The 23,036-nt window shown below is 36.5% G+C and overlaps 2 protein-coding genes and 1 pseudogene across 2 annotated transcripts; all 3 read left to right on the top strand.

Moving 5' to 3' along the window:
- Positions 1-403: 403 nt before the first annotated feature.
- On the top strand, positions 404-2,474 carry LOC131007832 (uncharacterized). Its single transcript, XM_057934748.1, has 4 exons — positions 404-596; positions 897-1,088; positions 1,853-2,019; positions 2,132-2,474. Exons 1-4 carry the CDS (start codon positions 404-406, stop codon positions 2,348-2,350), a joined length of 771 nt encoding a protein of 256 aa, XP_057790731.1. The 3' UTR covers positions 2,351-2,474.
- Positions 2,475-7,785: 5,311 nt separating this feature from the next.
- LOC131012627 (pentatricopeptide repeat-containing protein At1g12620-like) lies at positions 7,786-10,563 on the top strand. The gene is made up of 2 exons (XM_057940613.1): positions 7,786-10,074; positions 10,192-10,563. The coding sequence occupies exon 1, from the start codon at positions 8,048-8,050 to the stop codon at positions 10,055-10,057; it is 2,010 nt and encodes a 669-aa protein (XP_057796596.1). The 5' UTR covers positions 7,786-8,047; the 3' UTR covers positions 10,058-10,074; positions 10,192-10,563.
- Positions 10,564-20,574: 10,011 nt separating this feature from the next.
- On the top strand, positions 20,575-22,546 carry LOC131012628 (pentatricopeptide repeat-containing protein At1g62720-like; annotated as a pseudogene).
- Positions 22,547-23,036: the final 490 nt, after the last annotated feature.

Here is a 23,036-nt window from a genome sequence, read left to right as displayed (position 1 = left end):
TTATTTTAAGGAACACTAATTAAATAATTTCATTTAATAATTGAACATTATTTTTTTTAATTATAAATTACAATAATATGTACGCAAGCTTTATCAAATTCTCATCTAATTAATTGGTTATTAATTAATTCTTCAAACTGTATATTAAAAAATATATGTGCATGTACTTTCTCAACAAAATATTTACTAATATATGTTATTTCAATATTTCAGATATTATTTTGTAATACCCCGACTTTTCCTTTAATGAAATGTTAAAAGCAGTTTCAAAAATTTGTATATTAGGTGGATACATGCCCGGAGAAGTAAAATTTATTTTTTCAATCAAAAAATTTAAACCAATTTAAGTTAATTGTTTGCTAGTCAAGCACATAAAATTTATTGTCATATTTGATGAATACCGATGGGCAATTCGAAGGTATCGATGATGGTGGAGGCACTCTGCCAGAGTGGCAGAGAACCTTGCAGTGGTCATAGACCATATGATTGGCCGTCACCCTCTTGTCTTTCCGACCACCCAGACGAACTCCTGGTCGGAGTTCTCCATCGCCGCCGCGATCTCGTGCAGCAGAGGGATTTAAAATCTTCGTTCTCAGGCAAAGTTTCGGAATTGCTGCATCTCCCTCTGCTTTTTCCTCCTCATCTTTGACTCGCTAGTCTCTCTCTATATGCGCACACCACCTTCTTCTCTTTCTCTTTCTGCCACTAATCTTTCTCTACGCCAACATTTATTTCTCATTTCCTTTTATTGTTTTCTTCTCTCCACACGCCATCTTCGCTGACGTCCGAGCCGATATCACTCCGTCGGTGGACAGATTTTTCCATATCGTCAGACTGTTCCAATCGGACTCCGTCGGAAGGAGATAAGACTTAATTTGACTTCGGAGCTTCGACAGAGAGGAGAGTAGAAAAACTGAGGAGCATTGTTTTTGTTGGATCTTTGGAGGCTCTCTTTCATTATTCGAATGAGAAGGTAGAGAAGTTAGTTGGCGGTGTGGATGGTAGTGCGCGGTGGAGGAAGAGGTGGCATATTGGTGGCATGATAATGAGTGGAGTGGGATGGTGGTGGCGGTGGTGCTGGTGTGGAGGTGAGTGCAGATCTCGTGCAGCAACTCCGGTGAAGATGAAGCCATCGGAAAGAAATGTGAGCTGCCCATTTTAATTAAAAAAAAATGTTGACTAACGGAGGAAAACGACGTTTGATCAGAGGGTTTTAATTGAGCGATTTTTAAGACTTCAGGGGCCTATTATTTTAATTGAGCGATTTTTAAGACTTCAGGGGCCTATTTGCACACACAGTGAGTAAGGGAAGTATAATACCCCGCCCATTTCTATTAAGTTTAGAATTTATTTTAAACTTAGATTAAGGTGATTCACGCCGGAAAAAAAATTTGATTTATTGTAATTCCAACAAAATTATTTTCAAAAGCTTTTGTTAAAAAGAAAAAACAAAATCTAGTCTTTTGAATTTGAAGGAAGTGCTCAATGTATATAATATGAGCCCAATATATATATTTTAAGGATTTCACACAAAGGTGTTGCATAGAATATTGTTCCTGATTTTGAGTATATTTATATGAGTAACATTTATCCTTGTTTATCATCGAAATCTTAAGTTTTCAAGTTGGACACTATCATTTTTAGTGATCAAGGATTTTCGTTATTAAAGAATTTTATTTAATTAGAATTCATGAATTTCATTTTATTAATTCCACCCACTTGCTTGATTTTACTCCACAATCACCCACTTGCCTTATTATATTATTTAACCTCAAATATCTTATTATTCTATCCACACATTTTAGCTTCTTTATTAAGCCAAACATATTCCTCTTTTATCTTACTCAATAAGCCAAACCTTATTCACTTGCCTTTAGCTTTCTTATTAAGCTAAATTTATCTCTCTCACACCATCTCCCTAATCTACACTCTACACTCACGGTTCCTTCAAGTTTTCAAAATAATTTCCAAATCCAGAAAGAGAAACAAGATTTTACCAACAAGATCACCAACATCAAGGTTACCTCCATTTTCACTCTACCTATATTTGTTAACCTCTGAATTAAGAACAAAGGACCACAGCAGTACACACACTTACTATATGTTCTAATCTTTTACATGTACATCTCAGTTCCATGGCCATACTGTCGATCCACAACGACTTGTAGACATGGAGCAGCAGTTGCAGGATGCCTTAGCGGAGATAGCACGTCAGAAGGAGGAGATGAGGCAGAAAGAAGAGCAGACCGATGCTCGATTTGAGGCTCAGCAGCGTATGCTCGACCAGATATTGGCTAGGCTTCCACCTGGATCTACGGGACCCACTCCACCCACCGGAGCTTCATCTTGATTATTATGTTGTGTTTCTGTACTTTGAATACTTGACTATTTCTATTATGTTTCTTAACACTTGAATATTTTGTTATGTTATGACTATATATGAATGATATTTTAGAATTTTAATATTTTATTGATTTTGTGTTTTTGGTGATTGGTGTATTGATAATATAGTAGAATAAAAGTGTATAACAGGACGTCGATAACTGGGTAGAGCAAATTACAATTTTTTTTTAAATTTTTTTTTAAATCAGCGACGAAATTTAATTCCGTCGTTAAATATAGAGCGGACAAATAGCGACGGAATCGTAGTCCGTCGCTAAAGTGGACCAGCCGAACAGCGACGGAATTTTAGTCCGTCGCTAAATAGCGACGGAATTTTCCGTCACTGTTTTCGTCGCTAATGACTGACGACGCCTTCGTCGGCGTTTTCCGCCGACGGCCGCGCCGTCGTTATCTCCGTCGGAAAATTAGCGACGAACCGAAATTCCGTCGGTAGTTTAGCGACCACTTTTACGGATTTTCCGTCGCTAATCGCCCCGCTTCTTGTAGTTGTTAAATTTATTATTACTAGCATCAAATCCGTCGAAATTCGACGGGAATCATTTTATGTCATCATTTATAATTATTTTATGTTATTTTTATTACTATAGCATATGAAATAATTTATATAATAAATTATTTCTTTAATTAATTTGATATGATCAAATTAAATTAGTAATACAATATTTGAAATAATATTAATCTTAATCACTTTCGCCAATTAAATGTAGGTTGTGATAATAGAAATACATTTTTATATAAATATTCATTTGATGAAGTTTATAAAAAGTTGATGTGGGATTGAAGATTTTAGAAGAAAAAATATGTAAATTTAAAGTATGATATGATGTACGTTTGATGTGTCGCATCTGCTGTTAATCGTACATCGATAATATTTACTCTCTCCGTCCCTCAAACATTTTTTGTTTTTTTTTTTCTATTTTGGTTCGTCCCCAAAACATCTTCCTAACCTACTTTTGGAAACAATTTCACTAATTATTATTCTTACAATTTCATTTTTTGTGGGACTCTTTCTCCACTTTCATTAACTACCACTCTTATAATTTCACTTTTTGTGGAACTCATTCTCAACTTATCAAATACATAACTAACTTTTATTAAAACTCGTGTCATCCTCTCTTATGAAGATGTTTGGGGGACCGATGGAGTATTAAGTTTGTTCAAATTCTTTAAATTTGACGAATAAGAAATAATTTAACTAAACATATGTCATCTGAGTATCATCTCATATGGACCTAATAAGACCAGATAATCATATGAAGCTCTAAAGACCACATATGACATTTGAACGTCAAAATTTTGAAAATCATATTTTTTGGAGTTTGAAATACCACATCTGAATTTTGAGCATCATCTTGTATAGAGCTTGAAGATTATAACTTACTTGTGAGTATCATTTTATCTAGAATTTGTGAAACTATAATTAAGTTATGAGAATAATCTCGTCTCAAACTTTAAACAACATCGTCAAATTTGAAATCATATTCAATCATATATATATATATATATATATATATATATATATAGTTAATTATTTAAGTAAATACATCTAATATAAACATATTATATATACATATTAATTTGTGAGTATGATGTGATAAACTTAAACTAATATTATATAATAAAATAAAATACAAATATAAATATTTTTTAAATATGGAAATTGATTAAAAATTTAGAAAAAAAATAAGAATGATTGAAGAAAATTAAAATAGAGTTATTATACGGAGCCACGTAGGATAGGATTTATTTTGCTATTATATATATATATATATATAATATATATATATATATATATATATTAGGCATAGGCATGTATTTTATTTATTTATAACATTTAGTTGAAGAATATCTTTTCTAAAAAATGAATTGACATTTGAATTGATTGATTTACGTGGATTAATTTATTAGTATACTTTATTTAAGTTTTAGTCACACATGGAACAATCTCAATTAAGTGGGTATAAAGATTCCTATTCTCGATGCCATCATTTTATTAAGTTAAATTTTTCGGGTGAAAAAAAGGTGGATTGTGAGGCATGATGAGTTCTTGTTGGTCATTGAGATAATATATATATATATATATATATATATATATATGGGTTGGGTTCCGGTGGATCCCTATGTTTATAATAGATCCGTAGATCCAAATCTAGACCACACATTTATGACATGTGGCGCATCAAGATGGTGACACGTGGCAAGGCATTTCAAGGCAAAATCTGGAGAGGGGTAAAATTGGAATGTAATTTTCGAAATTCAAAAAAAAAAAAAAATTATATTTTCTCAAAATAGGTATATTTTAGACGCATAAAGTTTCATACGAGAATGCATGAACTTTCATATAAAAATGCATAAAGTTTCATATAAATATGCATAAGATTTCACCCCACCCCAACCCCACCCCCCACACCCCAGAACCCCACCCCACCCCAGAACCCCACCCCCACCCACCCCCTACCCCCCCACCCACCCCCCCCCAAAAAAAAAAAATTTTTTTTTTTTATTTTTTTAAAAACTGATTTTCTGACCACTGACCCACCCCTACCCCCACCCCCACCCCCCACCCACCCACCTCCCCACCCCCCCCCCCCCAAAAAAATTTTTTTTTTTTAATTTTTTTATTTTCTCAAAAACTGATTTTCTGACCACTGACCCCCCCACCCACCCACCCCCCACCCCCCCACCCCCCCAAAAAAAATTTTTTTTTTTTTGAAAATCAGTTTTTAAAAAAAAAAAAAAAATTTGGGGGGGGGGGGTGGGGGGTGGGGGTGGGGGTGGGGGTGGGTCGGTGGGGGGTGGGGGTGGGCCAGCAATTAGAAAATCAGTTTTTGAAAAAAAAAAAAAAAATTTTTTTGGGGGGGGGGGTGGGGGGGGGGGGGGGGGGGGGGGGGGGGGGGGGGGGGGGGGGGGGGGGGGGGGGGGGCAGGGGCTGGGGTGGGGTGGCGAAACTACCAGATTTATTAAAATGAAATGCATTTTTTGTATAGTTTAATGCATTTTATGTGAAAACTTTATGCATTTTTGTTTGATTTTATATGCATGTGAAACATGCCTATTTTTGGGGGGTGGTAATGGGGAGGGTTGGGGGGTGGTGTGGGCTGGATTGGGGGGTGGTATGGGGTGGGGTGGTGAAAATACCAAAACTGGAAAAATTAAATGCATTTTTCTGTTCAAAGTTATGCATTTCATGTGAAAACTTTATGCATCTTTGTGTGAAACTATATGCATCTAAAATATATCTATTTTGAGAAAATCTAAAAATATATATATTTTTTTTAATTATTAAATCCGAAAATTACATTCCAATTTTACCCCTCCAGATTTTGCCTTGGAATCCTTGCCACGTGTCACCATCTTGATGCGCCACATGTCATAAATGTGTGGTCAAGATTTGGATCTAGGGATCTATTATAAGCATTGGGATCTATATGATCCCATTCCTATATATATATATATATATATATATATATATATATATATATATATATATATATAGGGAGAGGTTCAAGAAAGAACCATAAATAAAAGAAGACCGGAGAACCATTTTCAGCCATTCGATCATCAAGATCTACGGTGGATACATCATCTTGTTGGATGAATGCAGATCCTGGGTTCGAATCCTGAAGGGAGCATTTTTTTTAATTTTTTTAGTGCATTAATTTTAACAGCGAATGCATTAATTTTTACAGTGAATGCATTAAATTTGATGGTTCTCTCGTTCTCGCAAATATTGTAGATCTCTCTAGAACCACACCCTATATATATATATATATATATATAAGAAAAAAAAAATATATATATATATATATATAAAAGAAAAGTTGGTATGAGGTTGGGAGAGATTTCAGGCGTTTGAAAACAGACGAATGGACCCTCGAAGTGCTAATGTATTTTAATTTGGCTGGGTTCCGATAATCAAATGAATATGTAGGATTTATAATTAAATGGATATGTTTGATTTATCTAATAGTTTTATACAATTATTTAATAGTACAGACTTTATCTAATAGTTTTATACGATTATTTAATAGTATAGAATTTATCTATAAATTTATATGATTATTTAATAGTTTTTAAATGTAAAAATTGACTAGAAATGTATAAATAAATAAGAATGAATGAGAATTGAGGAAAATTAGAATGAAGTGATTATACGATGCCACGTAGGATATGATTCATTTTGCTATTATGTAAAAATTGATTAGAAATATATAAATAAATAAGAATGAATGAGAATTGAGGAAAATTAGAATGGAGTGATTATACGTGCCACGTAGGAATATATGTAGGATTTATAATTAAATGGATTTGTTGGATTTATCTAATAGTTTTTATACAATTATTTAATAGTACAGACTCTATCTAATAGTTTTATACGATTATCTAATAGTATTGAATTTATCTATAAATTTATATGATTATTTAATAGTTTTTAAATGTACAAATTGATTAGAAATGTATAAATAAATAAGAATGAATGAGAATTGAGGAAAATTAGAATGAAGTGATTATACGATGCCACGTAGAATAAGATTTATTTTGCTATACTATATGGATTATTATTGGGGCTAAGGTTCAACCCATCTCAAATGTTACCAAATAATTTAACTTATAAATGATGATATTTTGACATTTTAATATTTTTTTCTTTTTCATTATCAATATATTATGGTCCGTGCATAGCATGAGTGGCATACAACAAGAATAACAAAAACAACAACAACAATAACAACAACAACAACAACAACAACAATAATAATAATAATAATAATAATGAACAACACAAAATGTTAATTAACTATCGAAATAATTGCATATTCAAACTTAAAATTCTCAACTTCTGTTGAAGAGGCTCTAAAGTTATTGAAATCACCTCATGTTTGGGCCCAATATATTTTATCTTTTACTATATATTCATTTCTCTCTCTTCCACATACACAACCCAACCTTTATCTTATTTCTACTCCCATTAGTGACACTCACATGACCTAAATATTTTTTTTATTTTGTTTTTTTTAATTCTTATATTAGCCATAATAATTTTAAATGTATTTACAAAATTTTAAAAACAGAGAAAAAATAAATAAATTTTAAAATTCAAAATTTATTTCATCATAAATGAAAATTACAAGAGTTAAATAAAATTAAAAATACATAAAGCATATTACAAATACACATAGGAAATTTAAATTACAAATATATATAGAATTTTTGTTTCAATTTTTAATTTTTTTATATCACAATTAAATTATTAAAAATTAATATTTAACATTATATAAATAATTTTTAACATTTTATATATATAATGTTAAATATTAATTTTTAATAATTTAATTGTGATATATATATATATATATAAAAGAGTTAAATATATATATATATATATATATATATATATATAAGTGACACCCAATGAAATGGTGCCACATGGAAGTCACTCTTGTATGCCTCAAAGGCGGTTAGCCAACCAATGTCATGACTTTTTGATGATTTCTCATTTATTTTATTAATTAAGCTTTTTGTCTTTTATGGTGACATTATAGAAAAAGTCACCAATGGCAGTGAAACTCTTCTTTCTCACTTTTGTACCTTACTTCGGATCTAATCACTCTTTCTTCACATTAAATCTCACCGCCGATTAAGGATGATGGCCAGAAGAGCTGTTGTTTCTGCAATTGATCTCATTCATCGAAGACGATTTCTCAATCGATGGTCGCAGCATCAATCGGGTATTCTCTCTCCTCTGTTCTCTCTCTTCTCTTCCGAGGCTTTTCAACCTAAGCGGTCTAGAATCGATTTCAGTTGTGTTAAAGAAGTAGACGATGTTATTGAATTGTTTCATAAAATAAAGAGTATGCGTCCAGAGCCTTCTGTTCGCCTGTATAACAAACTCATGAGTGTTAGTGTAACGATTGAGCAGTACTCTTTTGCCCTTGATGTGTTCGGTGAAATGCTTAGGATGGGTGTCCCGGTTAATGATTACACAATGAGTATTGCTGTCAACTGTTGTTGTCTCTTGAAAGATATAAACTTTGGTTTTTGTATAATGGGATTCTTTCTCAAGAGAGGTCACGAACCAGATGTCGTGACTTTCGGCACTCTCATAAAAGGGTTATTCTTAGTTAATAAGGAGGCTGAAGCCGTGAAACTGTTCGAAAAGATTTTGGATTTAAAACTTTGTGAGCCCAGTGATGTTATGATTCTGCATGTGACTGATGGGCTATGCAAAGCTGGACAGGTCATTGAAGCCCATGATTGGCTTCATAGATTAGAAAGTAGTGGATGGAGTCCCAACGTTTACGCTTATAGTGCACTAATTGATGGATTTTGCAATGGTGGAATGGTGGACAATGCCTTCAAGGTTCTAACCAAAATGGTTGGGAAGGGTATTTTACCTGACATTGTTGCTTATAATACCATGATTAATGCATACTGTAAGGAAGAAAAGATGGAAGCGGCTGAAAATATGTTGGAAATAATGATGCAACAAAAAATTTGTCCCGATGTCTTCACTTTTTCTTCGCTTATTGAAGGGTTGTGCCTGAAGGGTGAAATCGAAAGAGCGAAACAGTTACTTGATTCCATGGTAGAGAGAGGCCTTAAACCTGATATTGTTAACTATAGCACCTTGCTAAATGGATATTGCAAGAAAGGAAGCTTGGATGAAGCTTGGCTTATTTTTCTTGAAATTCGCGATAAAGGTCTCAAGCATGATGTGCAAACTTATAGTACATTATTGGATGGGTTGTTGAAGCGTGGGATGGTTGATGAAGCTCTGCTTCTGCTGTCCGAGATGGTGGAGAAGGGTATCTCGCCTGATGTTGTCACATGCAACATATTGATAGATGGATGTTGTTCGCAGGGCGAGATGGTTAGAGCTAGAGAGCTCTTCAATTCAATGCCAAGGACAGGGATCAAGCCCAATATATTCACCTACAATATCTTGATCAAGGGATACTGCAAGGTGGGAAACCTTGATGAAGCGTGGTGTTTCTTTGATGAAATCTCGCATGTAGGTCTCAAACACTCAATTGTGTCATACAACACGATTGCGCACGGGCTAATACGCCAAAGAAGTTTTTTAGATGGCTGGAAGGTTTTCCAAGATATGGAAGCTCAGAATCTACATCCGAATCTCTACACCTACACCATCATATTGGATGGCTTGTGTAGGATCTGTCGGATTAATGAGGCGTTGGCATTTCTTAGGGTGATGGAGGCGAAAGGCATGAATCCTGATATAGTTTTGTACAGTGTTCTGATCAATGGCATGTGTAGGGGCCGAAGACTTGATGAAGCTATAAGGCTCTTCAACCATCTCCCTTCCAAGGGCTTAAATCCGAACGTACAAATCTACAACATGATGCTCGACTCCCTCTACCATGAAGGGCGCGAAGGGGAGGCTAGGAGGTTGATGGAGGAGATGGAGAGGAGTGGCTGCACGCCTGATGGCGTGACGTTCAACATTATTGTGTGGAATCTGGTGAAGAGCAAAAGGGTGCATGAGGCGATTCCTTTCTTAGAGGAGATGTGCAGGAGAGGATTCGAGGTTAATTCCAATATCATTTCTTCTTTGCTTGATGAACTAAGAATAGAAGAAGGTAAAGATGAGAAATTGCAAGAGATTGTTGAGAAAGTTTGTGCTCAAAATTAAGAGGGGTATATTACAAGGTAATTTTTCTTTTGGCATTGTAAATGCAAATGCTATTGTATGTTTACAGAAAAATGTTGTGTATGTTTGCATTTTGTAGTGAGTGGTGATTGATATGTAAATATGTATTACTTAAGGGAGCAATCTGCAATTCTTGGCTAAGGAGGACACAGCTGCAAACTACAAGAAAAGAAGCTCAACTAACTGCTTCTCAGCTGACAACTTTGAAGCTTGATGCTGCGGTTCCAGCTGATCTTCAACGGCCAAGATTTCTTCCTGCTTGTAGTATATATACTGTATATTTCAGTTACACATTCAATAAAAATTTTGTATGTCTGTGAGTGAGAAGAAAAATACAGCAGAAAGAAAGAGAGAAAAGAGAGTGCAGTGCCTTAGTTGAAGAAGGTCTGCAGATTTCTTGTAATTGTGCAGTGTATTTGTTGTTGTTGATTAGTGAAGTTGAGGGCTCTGCAGTGGATTTAGATCATATTGATCAAACCACTTAAATCTTGTCTCTTTAGTTTTGATCTTTGTTTTCATTTTACTTTCTTTTCTTGGCTTCTAAAATTGGTTGGAGAAGCAGTTGCTTCCAATCTGTTTTGAGCCACATTTGCTGCTAGTATTCTTGGTGATGTTTACAACTTGACTTGAATTGACGTTTAAATCTTGAGAAATTGTGGAAATCATGATATCCTCTCCTTGCACACACATTTCAAGTGAATTTCCTTTACAGTGTGTCTAAATATTTTACGGGGAAGCTGAGATTGTGAAGAATGTTTCACGAGTCAAGAGATCCAGATAGAAACACTGTATATAAGGCTCGTCTCATGAGATTGGACTAATAATTACATTTGTCTTAGGGTATTCGAACCTACTCACTAATTTAATAACCATGTGCTAAATAACTAAATCCAATTAATCGATTAATATAAGACTAGTCTTCAATTGGGCTCAAATTAATAGGAGTAATAATAATCAGCCCAGGTACTTAAATAAGTCCAATACAAAGCAGCCCAACTGAAAACTGAGCTCAAATCAAATAAAACGATAGCCCATTTTTAAAGAACATTCCAGCCCAAATTAATGAATAAATGGAATAAAAACAGCAATTGGCCCACATCTAAATAAATCTTATCTTAACAGTATTAAATAAAGAAATTTAAAGGCCGCACCACATGTAACTCGAACCCAAGACCTTTGGTATTAACCCCTTACTGACGCACACTATACCATCCTATTTTCTTTCTTCAATTGTTCTCTCATTTTCAATTTCTCTACGAAATTCTACCGCTTTCCTTTCCTCCATTCTCGCCGCCCTTCAATATACAATTTTAGGTGGAATTGAGAAAGAGATGGAGGATATTTATAAAGTGCAGATTCAGCAAAGCATTAATTAGTATAGAGTGAAGGGTGATAATCTAAGTATCTTGGTGCATCAAACACTTGGAAGAGATGGAACAGATAAAACAAAATAATGATTCTAGTACGATGCTCAACTGGATTTCTTTGACAAGCTAAAACGAGGAGAGCTGTGACAGAACAAGTGTGAAATTTTAATATGATTGGTGGAGAAGTTGCACATATTGGTGTTAGTCAAATATTGCAGCAAAGTTCCACTTTTGCTGCTTGCAGCAACATTCCTTTTTTCAAATATGGCAGCAACATTTCTTCAACATTTGCTGCCACCAACCACCTCAAACTTTGCTATAAATAGAAGGCCTGCAAACCACCAAGCAAAACAAAGTTATTTGCTAGAGGGAGAGAAAACTTCAGTGTGGAAGTTATACACGAGTGATAAAAGTGAGTTGAGAGATAGTCTCTGCATAGGCAGATACAAAATACAGTGTGGTATTTTTATTGTACTCCTTCTTTTGAGATTCTCTAATATATTGGTGTGGGTCCATGGACGTAGGCAGTTTGGCTGAACCACGTTAAAAATATCGGTGTTATTTTTCTTCATTTCATATCAGTCGATATTTAAAATATTGCATCACACTAGATCCAGGGCGGAATTAGTTGCGTCTAATTTCCCAACAACTGGTATCAGAGCTACATTGGTGGCGAAAATATTTTTTCTTGCGAATAGTGTTTCGTGCGCAAACAGTCGGTATTTTTTAAAAAAAAATTCTTAGTATGCTCTGTGGTTGCAGTGTAAACTGAACCTCCGCATCATAAATGAATTTTTTAAGAAAATTATCGTGTTTTCTGATCGGGTGGGAGTAATGTCGACGGATGATAAAATTTCCAAAATTGACAAATTCAACGGTGTGAATTTTGGATTTTGGAAAATGCAAATGGAGGATTACTTGTACCAGAAGGACCTGTATAAGCCCTTGAAGGAAAAGCTAGAGGATATGAAGGACGATGAGTGGGAGGTGCTTGATCGAAAGGCACTCGGCGCAATCAGGCTGACCTTGTCAAAGTCAGTTGCCTTCAACATATAACATGATAAGACAACAACGCCTCTCATGTAAGCTCTATCCAGCATGTACGAGCAGCCGTCTGCAGCAAATAAAGTTCATTTGATAAAGAAATTGTTCAATATGAAAATGATCGAAAGCGAGAGATTCAGTGAACATTTGAACGAGTTCAACGAAGTGACAGACCAACTTGCCACGGTGGACATCCAATTTGATGATGAGGTCCGAGCTTTGTTAATACTTGGGCAGTTACCTGAGAGCTGGAATGGCACAGTTACAGCCATTAGCAGCTCTGCTGGTAAGTCTAAAATGAAGTTCGATGATGTCGTGAGCATGGTCTTAACCGAGGAGATCCGGAGGCAGTCAGATGTAGCCTCCACTTCAGGTGCCGCTTTAAATGCCGAAAGTAGAGGCAGAAACTCAAATAGAAGTCAAGGGCGTGGACGGAGCAAGTCAAGAAATGGCAGACAGAGCTCCAGGATCCACAAGAATTCCAACAAATCAAAGTCTGTTGAATGTTCGAAATGTGGTCAGGTCGGACACTATAGAACACACTGTAAAGTACCTTCAAAGGGAAACGAGAAAAAGACCGAAGCCAATGTTGTGGCTGAAGAATAAGGCGATGCCTTGGTATGCTCCATGGAGAAAAGGGCCGAGTACTAGGTCATAGACTCTGGAGCTTCTTTCCATGCCACCCCGAATCGAAATTTCTTCATAAATTATATGTCGAAAATTTTGGAGAAGTATATCTCAGAGATGATCATCCGTGCAGCGTGGTGGGCATAGGAGAAGTACAGATCAAACTCAATGGATCTGTATGGAAATTGAAAGACGTGAGACATATTCCAAAGTTGAGGAAGAACTTGATCTCTGTCAAGCAATTGTCGAGAGAAGGATGTGATACACACTCCTCACGTGATTATTGGAAAATCACTAGGGACGCAAAGATACTGGCAGCCTATACACAACGATGAATACATGTGTGACAACTGCAGTTGCTGATAGCAAGAAGAATGCAAATTTGTGGCACCAAAGACTTGAGCACATGAGCCAGAAAGGGCTCAAGTATATGCATTCGAAAGGAAAACTACCAGAGCTTCAGTCTATTGATATAGACTTTTGCGAAAGTTGTATCTTCGGGAAGCAGAAGAGGGTGAGTTTCAACATAAGTGGTAGAACTCCGAAGCAAGTAAAGCTTGAGTTAGTCCACACAGATGTCTGGGGTCCAGCAAAAGTTTCATCTATTGGCGGAAAGTCTTACTTTGTGACTTTCATCGATGACCACTCGAGAAAGGTGTGGGCTTACTTCTTGAGACACAAGTCAGAGGTGTTTGAGGTGTTCAAGAAGTGGAAGGCCATGGTGGAGAATGAAACTGGCTTACGGATAAAGAAGCTGAGATCCGATAATGGCGGAGAATACGATGATATGGCGTTTAAGAAATTCTGTTACCAAGACGGCATCAAGTTAGAGAGGACGTTGCCAGAGACACCACAACAAAATGGAGTTGTAGAACGCATGAACCGAACGTTGACAGAAAGAGCTAGGAGCACGAGGATACATGCAAGACTGCCAACATAATTTTGGGCAGAAGCTGTCAACACAGCGGCATATCTCGTCAACCATGGGCCATCTGTACCATTGGAGTACAGAATACCTGAGGAAGTTTGGAGCGGCAAAGAAATTAAACTTTCTCACTTGAAAGTATTTGGATGTGTCGCATATATGTACATATTAGTGATAATGCTAGGAGTAAGCTCGACTCCAAATCACTAAAATGTATTTTCATTGGATATGGTGGAGATGAGTTCGGGTACCGTTTTTGGGATGACAAAAATAGGAAGGTCATTCGAAGCAGGGATGTCATATTCAATGAAAATGTGATGTACAAGGACAGGAATGTAGTGCAGTCCACCGACACAACAAGTGACGATCCAACATATGTTGATCCAGATGATACTGTAGAGTGCAGTACATCGAAGCAAACAGATGAAGGTTTGTAGACGGAGGAGCCCAACTCCGAGGCTGATTCACCACAGTCTCCAGTTCCAGCTCCAGCTCCAGCTCCTATACCCAGGAGGTCATCTCGACCTCATGTCCCAAACAGAAAGTACATGAATCACATGTTACTGACCGATGCTGGTGAACCTAAATTCTATGAAGAAGCATGTGAAGTCGGAGATTCTGTCAAGTGGGAGCTTGCAATGAAAGAAGAGATAAAATCTCTTATCTCTAATATGACATGGGAACTAGTTGAGTTGCCCAAAGGAAAGAAAGCTCTACACAACAAATGGGTGTACAGAATTAAAGAAGAACATGATGGTTCAAAGCGATATAAGGCGAGATTGGTAGTTAAAGGTTTCCAACAGAAAGAATGAATTGACTACACAGATATCTTTGCTCCGGTTGTAAAGTTGACAACAATCCGATCGGTCCTGAGTATTGTCACAACGGAGGACTTGCATCTAGAGCAGTTAGACGTGAAAACTGCTTTCCTCAATGGTGACTTAGAGAAGGAAATATACATGCAACAACCAGATGGATTCTCTGTCAAAGGAAAGGAGAAGCTGGTGTGCAAGTTAAAAAAGAGTTTGTATGGCTTAAAGCAAGCTCCGAAGCAATGGTACAAGAAGTTTGATGGATTCATGAAGAAAAATGGCTACATGAGTGTAATGCTGACCATTGTTGTTACTTCAAGAGGTTCGAGTCCAGCTATATCATCTTGCTACTTTATGTTGATGACATGTTAGTAGCCGGCTCAGACTTGAACGAAATCAAGAAGTTGAAAAGGCAGCTTTCGGCGGAGTTTGAGATGAAGGACTTAGGATAAGCAAAGCAAATTCTCGGGATGAGAATTTACAGAGAAAAGCAAAAAGGTGTTTTGCAGTTGTCTCAGGCCAAATACGTCGATCGAATCTTGCAAAGATTCAATATGAGCAGTGCTAAACCGGTTAGCTCATCTTTAGCTAACCATTTCCGTCTCTCCAAAGAGCACTGCCCAAAGATTGAGGATGAAAGAGACTTCATGGCTAAAATTCCTTACGCCTCAGCCATTGGAAGTCTGATGTATGCCATGGTCTGTACTAGACCAGATATCGCTCATGCAGTTGGAGTTGTAAGCATATTTATGGCAAATCCTGGAAAGCAGCATTGGGAAGCAGTAAAGTGGATATTGAGATATCTACGTGGATCTACTGATAGATGCTTATGCTTTCGACGAGGTGATGTAGCACTACAAGGTTTTGTAGATGCAGATTTTACCGGTGAGGTAGATCGCAGGAGAAGCACTACCGGTTATGTCTTTACTGTTGGCACGACTGCTGTTAGTTGGATCTCGCAGATACAAAAGATTGTTGCTTTATCCACTACAGAAGCAGAGTACGTGGTAATCACCGAGGCTAGCAAAGAAATGATCTGGTTACAAGGGTTGTTGGCAGAATTGGATTTTGATCAGACGAAGAATGTCTTGTACAGCGATAGTCAGAGTGCAATACATCTGGCAAAGAATTCAACATTTCATTCTAGAACGAAGCATATTAGGTTTCGTTGTCATTTCATCAGATCGCTCTTGGAGGATGAGGTGTTAATCCTAGAAAATATCCAAGGAGCTCAAAATCCAGCCGACATGCTTACAAAGACAGTAACCATTGATAAATTGAAGTTGTGCTCAGCTTCAATCGGTTTGCTAGAATAACAAAGACTGAAAGGCTGCTGCGTTGATCGAGGTGTGAAGACATATTGAAATTAGTCCTCAAGTGGGAGATTGTTAGTCAAATATTACAGCAAAGTTCTACTTTTGCTGCTTGCAGCAACATTCCTTTTTTCAAATATGGCAGCTAGGGATGTCAATGCAGCCCGAAACCTGTGGGCCGACCCGAATAACCCGACAAAATTAGAGGGTTAGGGTTGAAAAATCGCAACCCGAAAAAACCTTCAGCCCGATTAGCCCGCACCCGACTAACCTGGAACCCGATAGGGCTAGCCCGAAAACCCGGTGGGCTGACGGAATTGTGACTGATGCATTCAGTTACAACTTCTGCTATGGTTAGATCAATGGTATTTGCTTAAATATATATGTAGCCTCATTAAAAAAAGTGAAATTAATTAGTTAGAATATATATGTGTGTGTGTGTGTGTGCAATCTCATTAAAAAAAGTGAAATTAATTATGGATTTTTTGTAGAAATTGATTATTAGTATCTCATTAGTTAGAAATTAATTATTAGTATCTCATTTTAAAGTGATACCAATTTTTTTTTTCCTGTCAATGAGACGTGCATGACAAATCCACTAATTATTCAGTAATAATCCAGATTGATTCTAGTGCATTGATACATGTTAAATTTTACTATCTCATTTTAATATAATTTTGTTTATGTAATCTTGAATATCTTATATTTTTGCATTTCATGCTTTGCTATATAATTTATATCTTTAATATCTATGTATATTTTATACATTATACATTAGATCATTAGGAATAATAAAATACAAATGATAATTTTATTTTTACGCTTTTAACCTGATTAGCCCGATGGGCTAGCCCGAAACCCGAAAGTTTAGGGTTAGGATTGAAGATTTACAACCCGAAAAAATCTCCAACCCGATTAGCCCGCACCCGACTAACCCGAAACCCGATAGGGCTAGCCCAAAAACCCGGTGGGCTGGCCCGATTGACATCCCTAATGGCAGCAACATTTCTTCAACATTTGCTGCCACCAACCACCTCAAACTTTGCTATAAATAAAAGGCCTGCAAACCACCAAGCAAAACAAAGTTATTTGCTAGAGGGAGAGAAAAATCTTGTGAGAGAAAACTTCAGTGTGGAAGTTATACACGAGTGATAAAATTAAAGTGAGCTGAGAGATAGTCTCTGCGTAGGCAGATACAAAATACAGTGTGATATTTTTGTTGTACTCCTCATTTTGAGATTCTCTAATATATTGGTGTGGGTCCGTGGACGTAGGCAGTTTGGCCGAACCACGTTAAAATTATCGGTGTTATTTTTATTCGTTTCATATCAGTCGATATTTAAAATATTGCGTCACACTAGATCCAAAGCGAAATTAGTTGCGTCTAATTTCCCAACAATTGGCCTGTAAATTTTTTGAAATTTGAGAAGAATGAAAGAAATGAAAAGAATGATTTTTTTCCTTTTTTATTTTGTTTGATGACAATTTCTCCAATCAGACAAGAATTTACCACTTTTAAAATATATGATCATGGTGACTTTTTTGTAAGTTGTAAACTTTACGTGGAAAGTTTTTTTATTAAATATTGCATATTTCTTTCTTTTGATTTGCTTTATTTTATAATCTCTCCTTTATTAGCTGGATCTCTAAAATTTGGAGAGTGAATTGAAACACTCATAAATTAATTTTTGTACCATGTGTTTTGTTAGTTTGTTAATGCTTATACAAAACAAAAGAAAAATAATTATTGAATTGAAAGTATCGAAGTCATGAAGTATGTACTTTTTATTATAATATATAGTATGATATAAAAATTATGGTCCTATTTTATAGCAAAATGAGTACTACTCTTGAAACTCTTTCTCATTAATTTATTTATAAAAATGCAGCTCTAAGTACTTTTTTCTACTAATTAAATTTTTTAAAAAAAAGTTATTATTTTTAATTAAACTCTCATTCTCTTTTGAACAAAATCTCATTTATGTAATTAATTAATATATCAGATGCTTTGTATGCATAATTTCATTTATTTCCCTAAAAAATCTCATTTAATTTGATAAAAAGTCTCATTTAAATTTATTTTTAATAAAAGTCTAACATAACAATGGTTGCTTCTCCTTCACCCAACAACGATGTTGTGACAGAAATACTTTTGTATCTATCCGTATAATTCCTCTTGAGATTCAAATATGTCTGCGTCACACTATGATAATTATGTTAATTAAAGAAATTTGCAGATTTATTATAGAGTAAAATTTTGAAGTAGTCAAAATGAAGCATAAAACACAATTTATGGCCACACATTGAAAAAACATAAATTTTGGCCATTTTTATTGATTTGGACGTTTTTACCCTTAATGAGGCGGACCGGGTAGGATCAGGCACGCGGGTCGCGTGTCGGGTCGGGTTAGGCACTTATGGCACTATTAGTGCCATAAGTGCCAAAATTTTACTTTGGTTTTATTTTGGATTTCCGTTGGCACTTATGGCACTACTAGTGCCATAAGTGCCAACGGAAATCCAAAATAAAACCAAGTAAAATAATCATTTTTGGCACTTATGGCACTAATAGTGCCATACGTGCCATACGTGCAGCATAAATACAGAAACAACAACATCATTTAAATCCTAAATGGAACATCTAAACCCTAAATGGATAATCTAAACCTCAAATGGATAATCTAAACCCTAAATGGAATATCTAAACCCTAGGGGGAAGTGTGCACTTATGGCACTAATAGTGCCATAAGTGCCATACGTGCAGCACACAGATCAGATCAGATCTGCCATGGCTGAAATCGAAGGAGGCGGAGATCAGATCTGCCGATGGGGGAGGCGGCGCAACGATCAGATCAGATCCACCGCCGCCGCCTCATCAAACTAGATCTGCCGCCGCCGCGCGCTGGAGAGAGAGAGAGGGAGATGAGAAAGAGAGAGGAGAGAGCGGCAGCCGCTGAAGAGAGAGAGAGGGGGAGGATCTCATCCACCACCGCCGCGAGAGCTCCGACGAATTCTCCAAGCTTGGCGCTGCTGCCGCGCAGCCGCTGGAGAGAGAGAGAGAGAGAGGGGGAGATGAGAAAGAGAGATGAGCCGCTGGAGCAGAGAGAGAGAGAGAGATGAGAAAGAGAGAGGAGCCGCTGGAGAGAGAGAGATGAGAAAGAGAGAGGAGAGAGAGAAGGGTAGAATAGTCATGACATACAAAAAATGGCCAAAATTTATGTTTTTTCAAATGGTGGACAAAATTTGATGTTGTATGTTGAATAGGGCCATTCGGCCCTATTGTTTCTTTATTATATAACTAACCAATGATTAAGTTCTTATTATTAGTTAATTAGTTGAAAAATTATAGCTTTTCAAAAACTAATAACCGAGAAAAAGTGAAAAATTGAACTTACTATTTGACTGAGAACTTTTTCCCTTTTCTTTTATATTTTTATCTTTTACTATATATTCTATAAGTGAAACTCTTCTTTCTCACTTTTGTACCTTACTTCAGATCTAATCTCTCTTTCTTCACATTAAGGGGGGTGTATTCGTTGTGGATTTCCACAGACTTTAAAAAGTCCATGGAATTTAAATTACATGGAATTCACATAGATTCCAGACGACTTTCAAAGAATTCGTGGTTGGATTTCACCCCGATTTTTACTGATTTTCGAACAATTTAGGGGATAATTCTGGAATTGAAATCCATGAAAACCAACGCCCGCTGAGTCCCAGCACCGCTGGAAACCCAGCAACCGCTGGGAATCCAGCGAGCGCTGGAAACCCAGCGAGAATCCTACTTAAAATAGTGAATGAGGTAGTAACAGGAAGCTGGAGAGAGTAAAAAAGAAATGGAGCAGCAACTATGATAATCAGGGATCAAAATTTATAGAACTAAAGCAGCAGCAACTTAGAAAAGGATTCCCTTTATCAGCCCAATTTGTTGCCGAAAAGTTGACATATATGATATCAACTCAACCAATTGACTGAATTCAGCAAAAGAATCGGAGCACATTCCAACGTCTGCTCAAAACCAGCGTCTGCTGGACTCATCTCTCAACGGTGGCTGAGTTCTAGCGCTCGCTGGCTTCTTGGCCGCGGGCGCTGGAACTCAGCGCTCGCTCAAAACTCCATGGAATTCAATTCTCGTGGTTCTTGGCCGGATTTCGTCGTGTGTATGTTTTGGATGAAATCCATGAAAGTCATTCCGGATTTGAAGTCAATGGAATAACGAATACACCTAGATTTGTATGGATTTTAAAAAGTCTGAAACGAATACACCCAGATTTATATGGACTTTTAAAAGTCTTGAACGAATACACCAAGATTTCTGCAGACTTTTAAAAGTCTTGAACGAATACACCCAGACTTTTAAAATCCATAGAAATCCATTAAATTCCACAACGAAAAGAGCTGTTGTTTCTGCAATTGATCTCATTCATCGAAGAGGATTTCTCAATCGATGGTCGCAGCATCAATCAGGTATTCTCTCTCCTCTGTTCTCTCTCTTCTCTTCCGAGGCTTTTCAACCTAAGCGGTTTAGAATCGATTTCAGTTGTGTTAAAGAAGTAGACGATGTTATTGAATTGTTTCAAAAAATAAAGAGCATGCGGCAAGAGCCTTCTCTTCGCCTGTATAACAAACTCATGAGTGTTAGTGTAACGATTGAGCAGTATTATATTGCCCTTGATGTGTTCGATGAAATGCTTAGGATGGGTGTCTCGGTTGATATTTACACAATGAGTATTGCTGTCAACTGTTGTTGTCTCTTGAAAGATATATATTCTGCTTTTTCTATAATGGGATTCTTTCTCAAGAGAGGTCACGAACCAAATGTCGTGACTTTCGGCACTCTCATAAAAGGGTTATTCTTAGTTAATAAGGAGGCTGAAGCCGTGAAACTGTTTGAAAAGATTTTGGATTTAAAACTTTGCGAGCCAAATGGTGTTATGATTCTGCACGTGATTGATGGGCTGTGCAAAACTGGACAGGTCATTGAAGCCCATGATTGGCTTCATAGATTAGAAAGTAGTGGGTGGAGCCCCAACGTTTACGCTTATACTGCACTAAATGATGGATTTTGCAATGGTGGAATGGTGGACAATGCCTTCAAGGTTCAAACCAAAATGGTTGGGAAGGGTATTTTACCTAACATTTTCACTTATAATTCTATGGTTAGTGCATACTGTAAAGAAGAAAAGATGGAAGCGGCTGAAAATATGTTGTAAATAATGATGCAACAAAAAATTTGTCCCGATGTCTTCACTTTTTCTTCGCTTATTGAAGGGTTGTGCCTGAAGGGTGAAATCGAAAGAGCGAAACAGTTACTTGATTCCATGGTAGAGAGAGGCCTTAAACCCGATATTGTTAACTATAGCACCTTGCTAAATGGATATTGCAAGAAAGGAAGCTTGGATGAAGCTTGGCTTATTTTTCTTGAAATTCGTGATAAAGGTCTCAAGCATAATGTGCAAACTTATAATACATTATTGGATGGGTTGTTGAAGTGTGGGATGGTTGATGAAGCTCTGCTTCTGCTGTCCGAGATGGTGGAGAAGGGTATCTCGCCTAATGTTGTCACATGCAACATATTGATAGATGGATATTGTTCGCATGGGAAGATGGTTAAAGCTAGACAACTCTTCGATTCAATGGCAAAGACGGGAATCAAGCACGATATATTCACCTACAATATCTTGATTAAGGGATACTGCAAGGCGGGAAACCTTGATGAAGCGTGGTGTTTCTTCGATGAAATCTCGCGCGTAGGTCTCAAACACTCGACTGTGTCATACAACACGATGGTGCACGGGCTAATACGCCAAAGAAGTTTTTTAGATGGGTGGAAGCTTTTCCAAGATATGGAAGCTCAGAATCTACAACCGGATCTCTACACCTACAACATCATATTGGATGGCTTGTGTAGGATCTGTCGGATTAATGAGGCGTTGGCATTTCTTAGGGTGATGGAGGCGAAAGGCATGAATCCTAATATAGTTTTGTACAGTGTTCTGATCAATGGCATGTGCAGGGGCCGAAGACTTGATGAAGCTATAAGGCTCTTCAACCATCTCCCTTCCAAGGGCTTAAATCCGAACGTACAAATCTACAACATGATGCTCAACTCCCTCTACAATGAAGGGGAGGCTAGGAGGTTGATGGAGGAGATGGATAGGAGCGGCTGTGCGCCTGATGGCATGACGTTTAATATTATCGTGTGGAATCTGGTGAAGAGTGAAAAGGTGCATGAAGCGATTCCTTTCTTGGAGGAGATGTGCAGGAGAGGATTCGTGGTTAATTCTGAGATCATTTATGCTTTGCGTGAGGAACTAAGAATTAGAGAAGGTAAAGATGAGAAATTGCAAGAGATTGTTAAGAAAGTTTGTGCTCAAAATTGAGAGAGGTCTGCAATCTACTCTCAGCTTTTTCTTTTTTGTCTCTAACGACACAACATAACACAATGTTTTTTATTTTATTTTTAGAAATAATGATCAAGTAAATATAGAGAGCAGGTTTCCAGAATTAATTAGCCATTATTTGGGACTTATTTAATGTCATTTTTCATTGGCAAGCTAAAATTGTTACAAATTCCATAATTGGATTTGAATAATATTATTATTAATCTATTGAGCTCAAACCGTCAAGAAATCATATTAACTAACTAAATATGTATTCTATCATAAATTAATTGAACAATCTACATTGTATAAGGTTGTTTTTCAAAGTTGATAAATTAAAGTCGCATTGTTTTTTTCTTTATAGAATTATTCTTCAATTTTTTGAGTCTGTAGATGAGTGGTTGAGAATCGCAGGCACACCTTTTATTCTTATAAATTTATATTAAAATCAATACAAATTTTTTCCATTTAAAAATTTTATGTATAGGAT

Source organism: Salvia miltiorrhiza, chromosome 2 (genome assembly GCF_028751815.1).
Source record: "Salvia miltiorrhiza cultivar Shanhuang (shh) chromosome 2, IMPLAD_Smil_shh, whole genome shotgun sequence".
Lineage (NCBI taxonomy): Eukaryota > Viridiplantae > Streptophyta > Magnoliopsida > Lamiales > Lamiaceae > Salvia > Salvia miltiorrhiza.
This window is presented reverse-complemented; position numbering and strand designations above follow the sequence as displayed.

Excerpts from the sequence above, each read along its gene's own strand:
- LOC131007832 (XM_057934748.1), top strand. The coding sequence starts at position 404 with ATGGGCAATTCGAAGGTATCGATGATGGTGGAGGCACTCTGCCAGAGT. Across the intron at positions 597-896 it reads TTTAAAATCTTCGTTCTCAG|AGAGGAGAGTAGAAAAACTG; the intron begins GCAAAGTTTCGG and ends GAGCTTCGACAG. Across the intron at positions 2,020-2,131 it reads ACAAGATCACCAACATCAAG|TTCCATGGCCATACTGTCGA; the intron begins GTTACCTCCATT and ends TGTACATCTCAG.
- LOC131012627 (XM_057940613.1), top strand. The coding sequence starts at position 8,048 with ATGATGGCCAGAAGAGCTGTTGTTTCTGCAATTGATCTCATTCATCGA.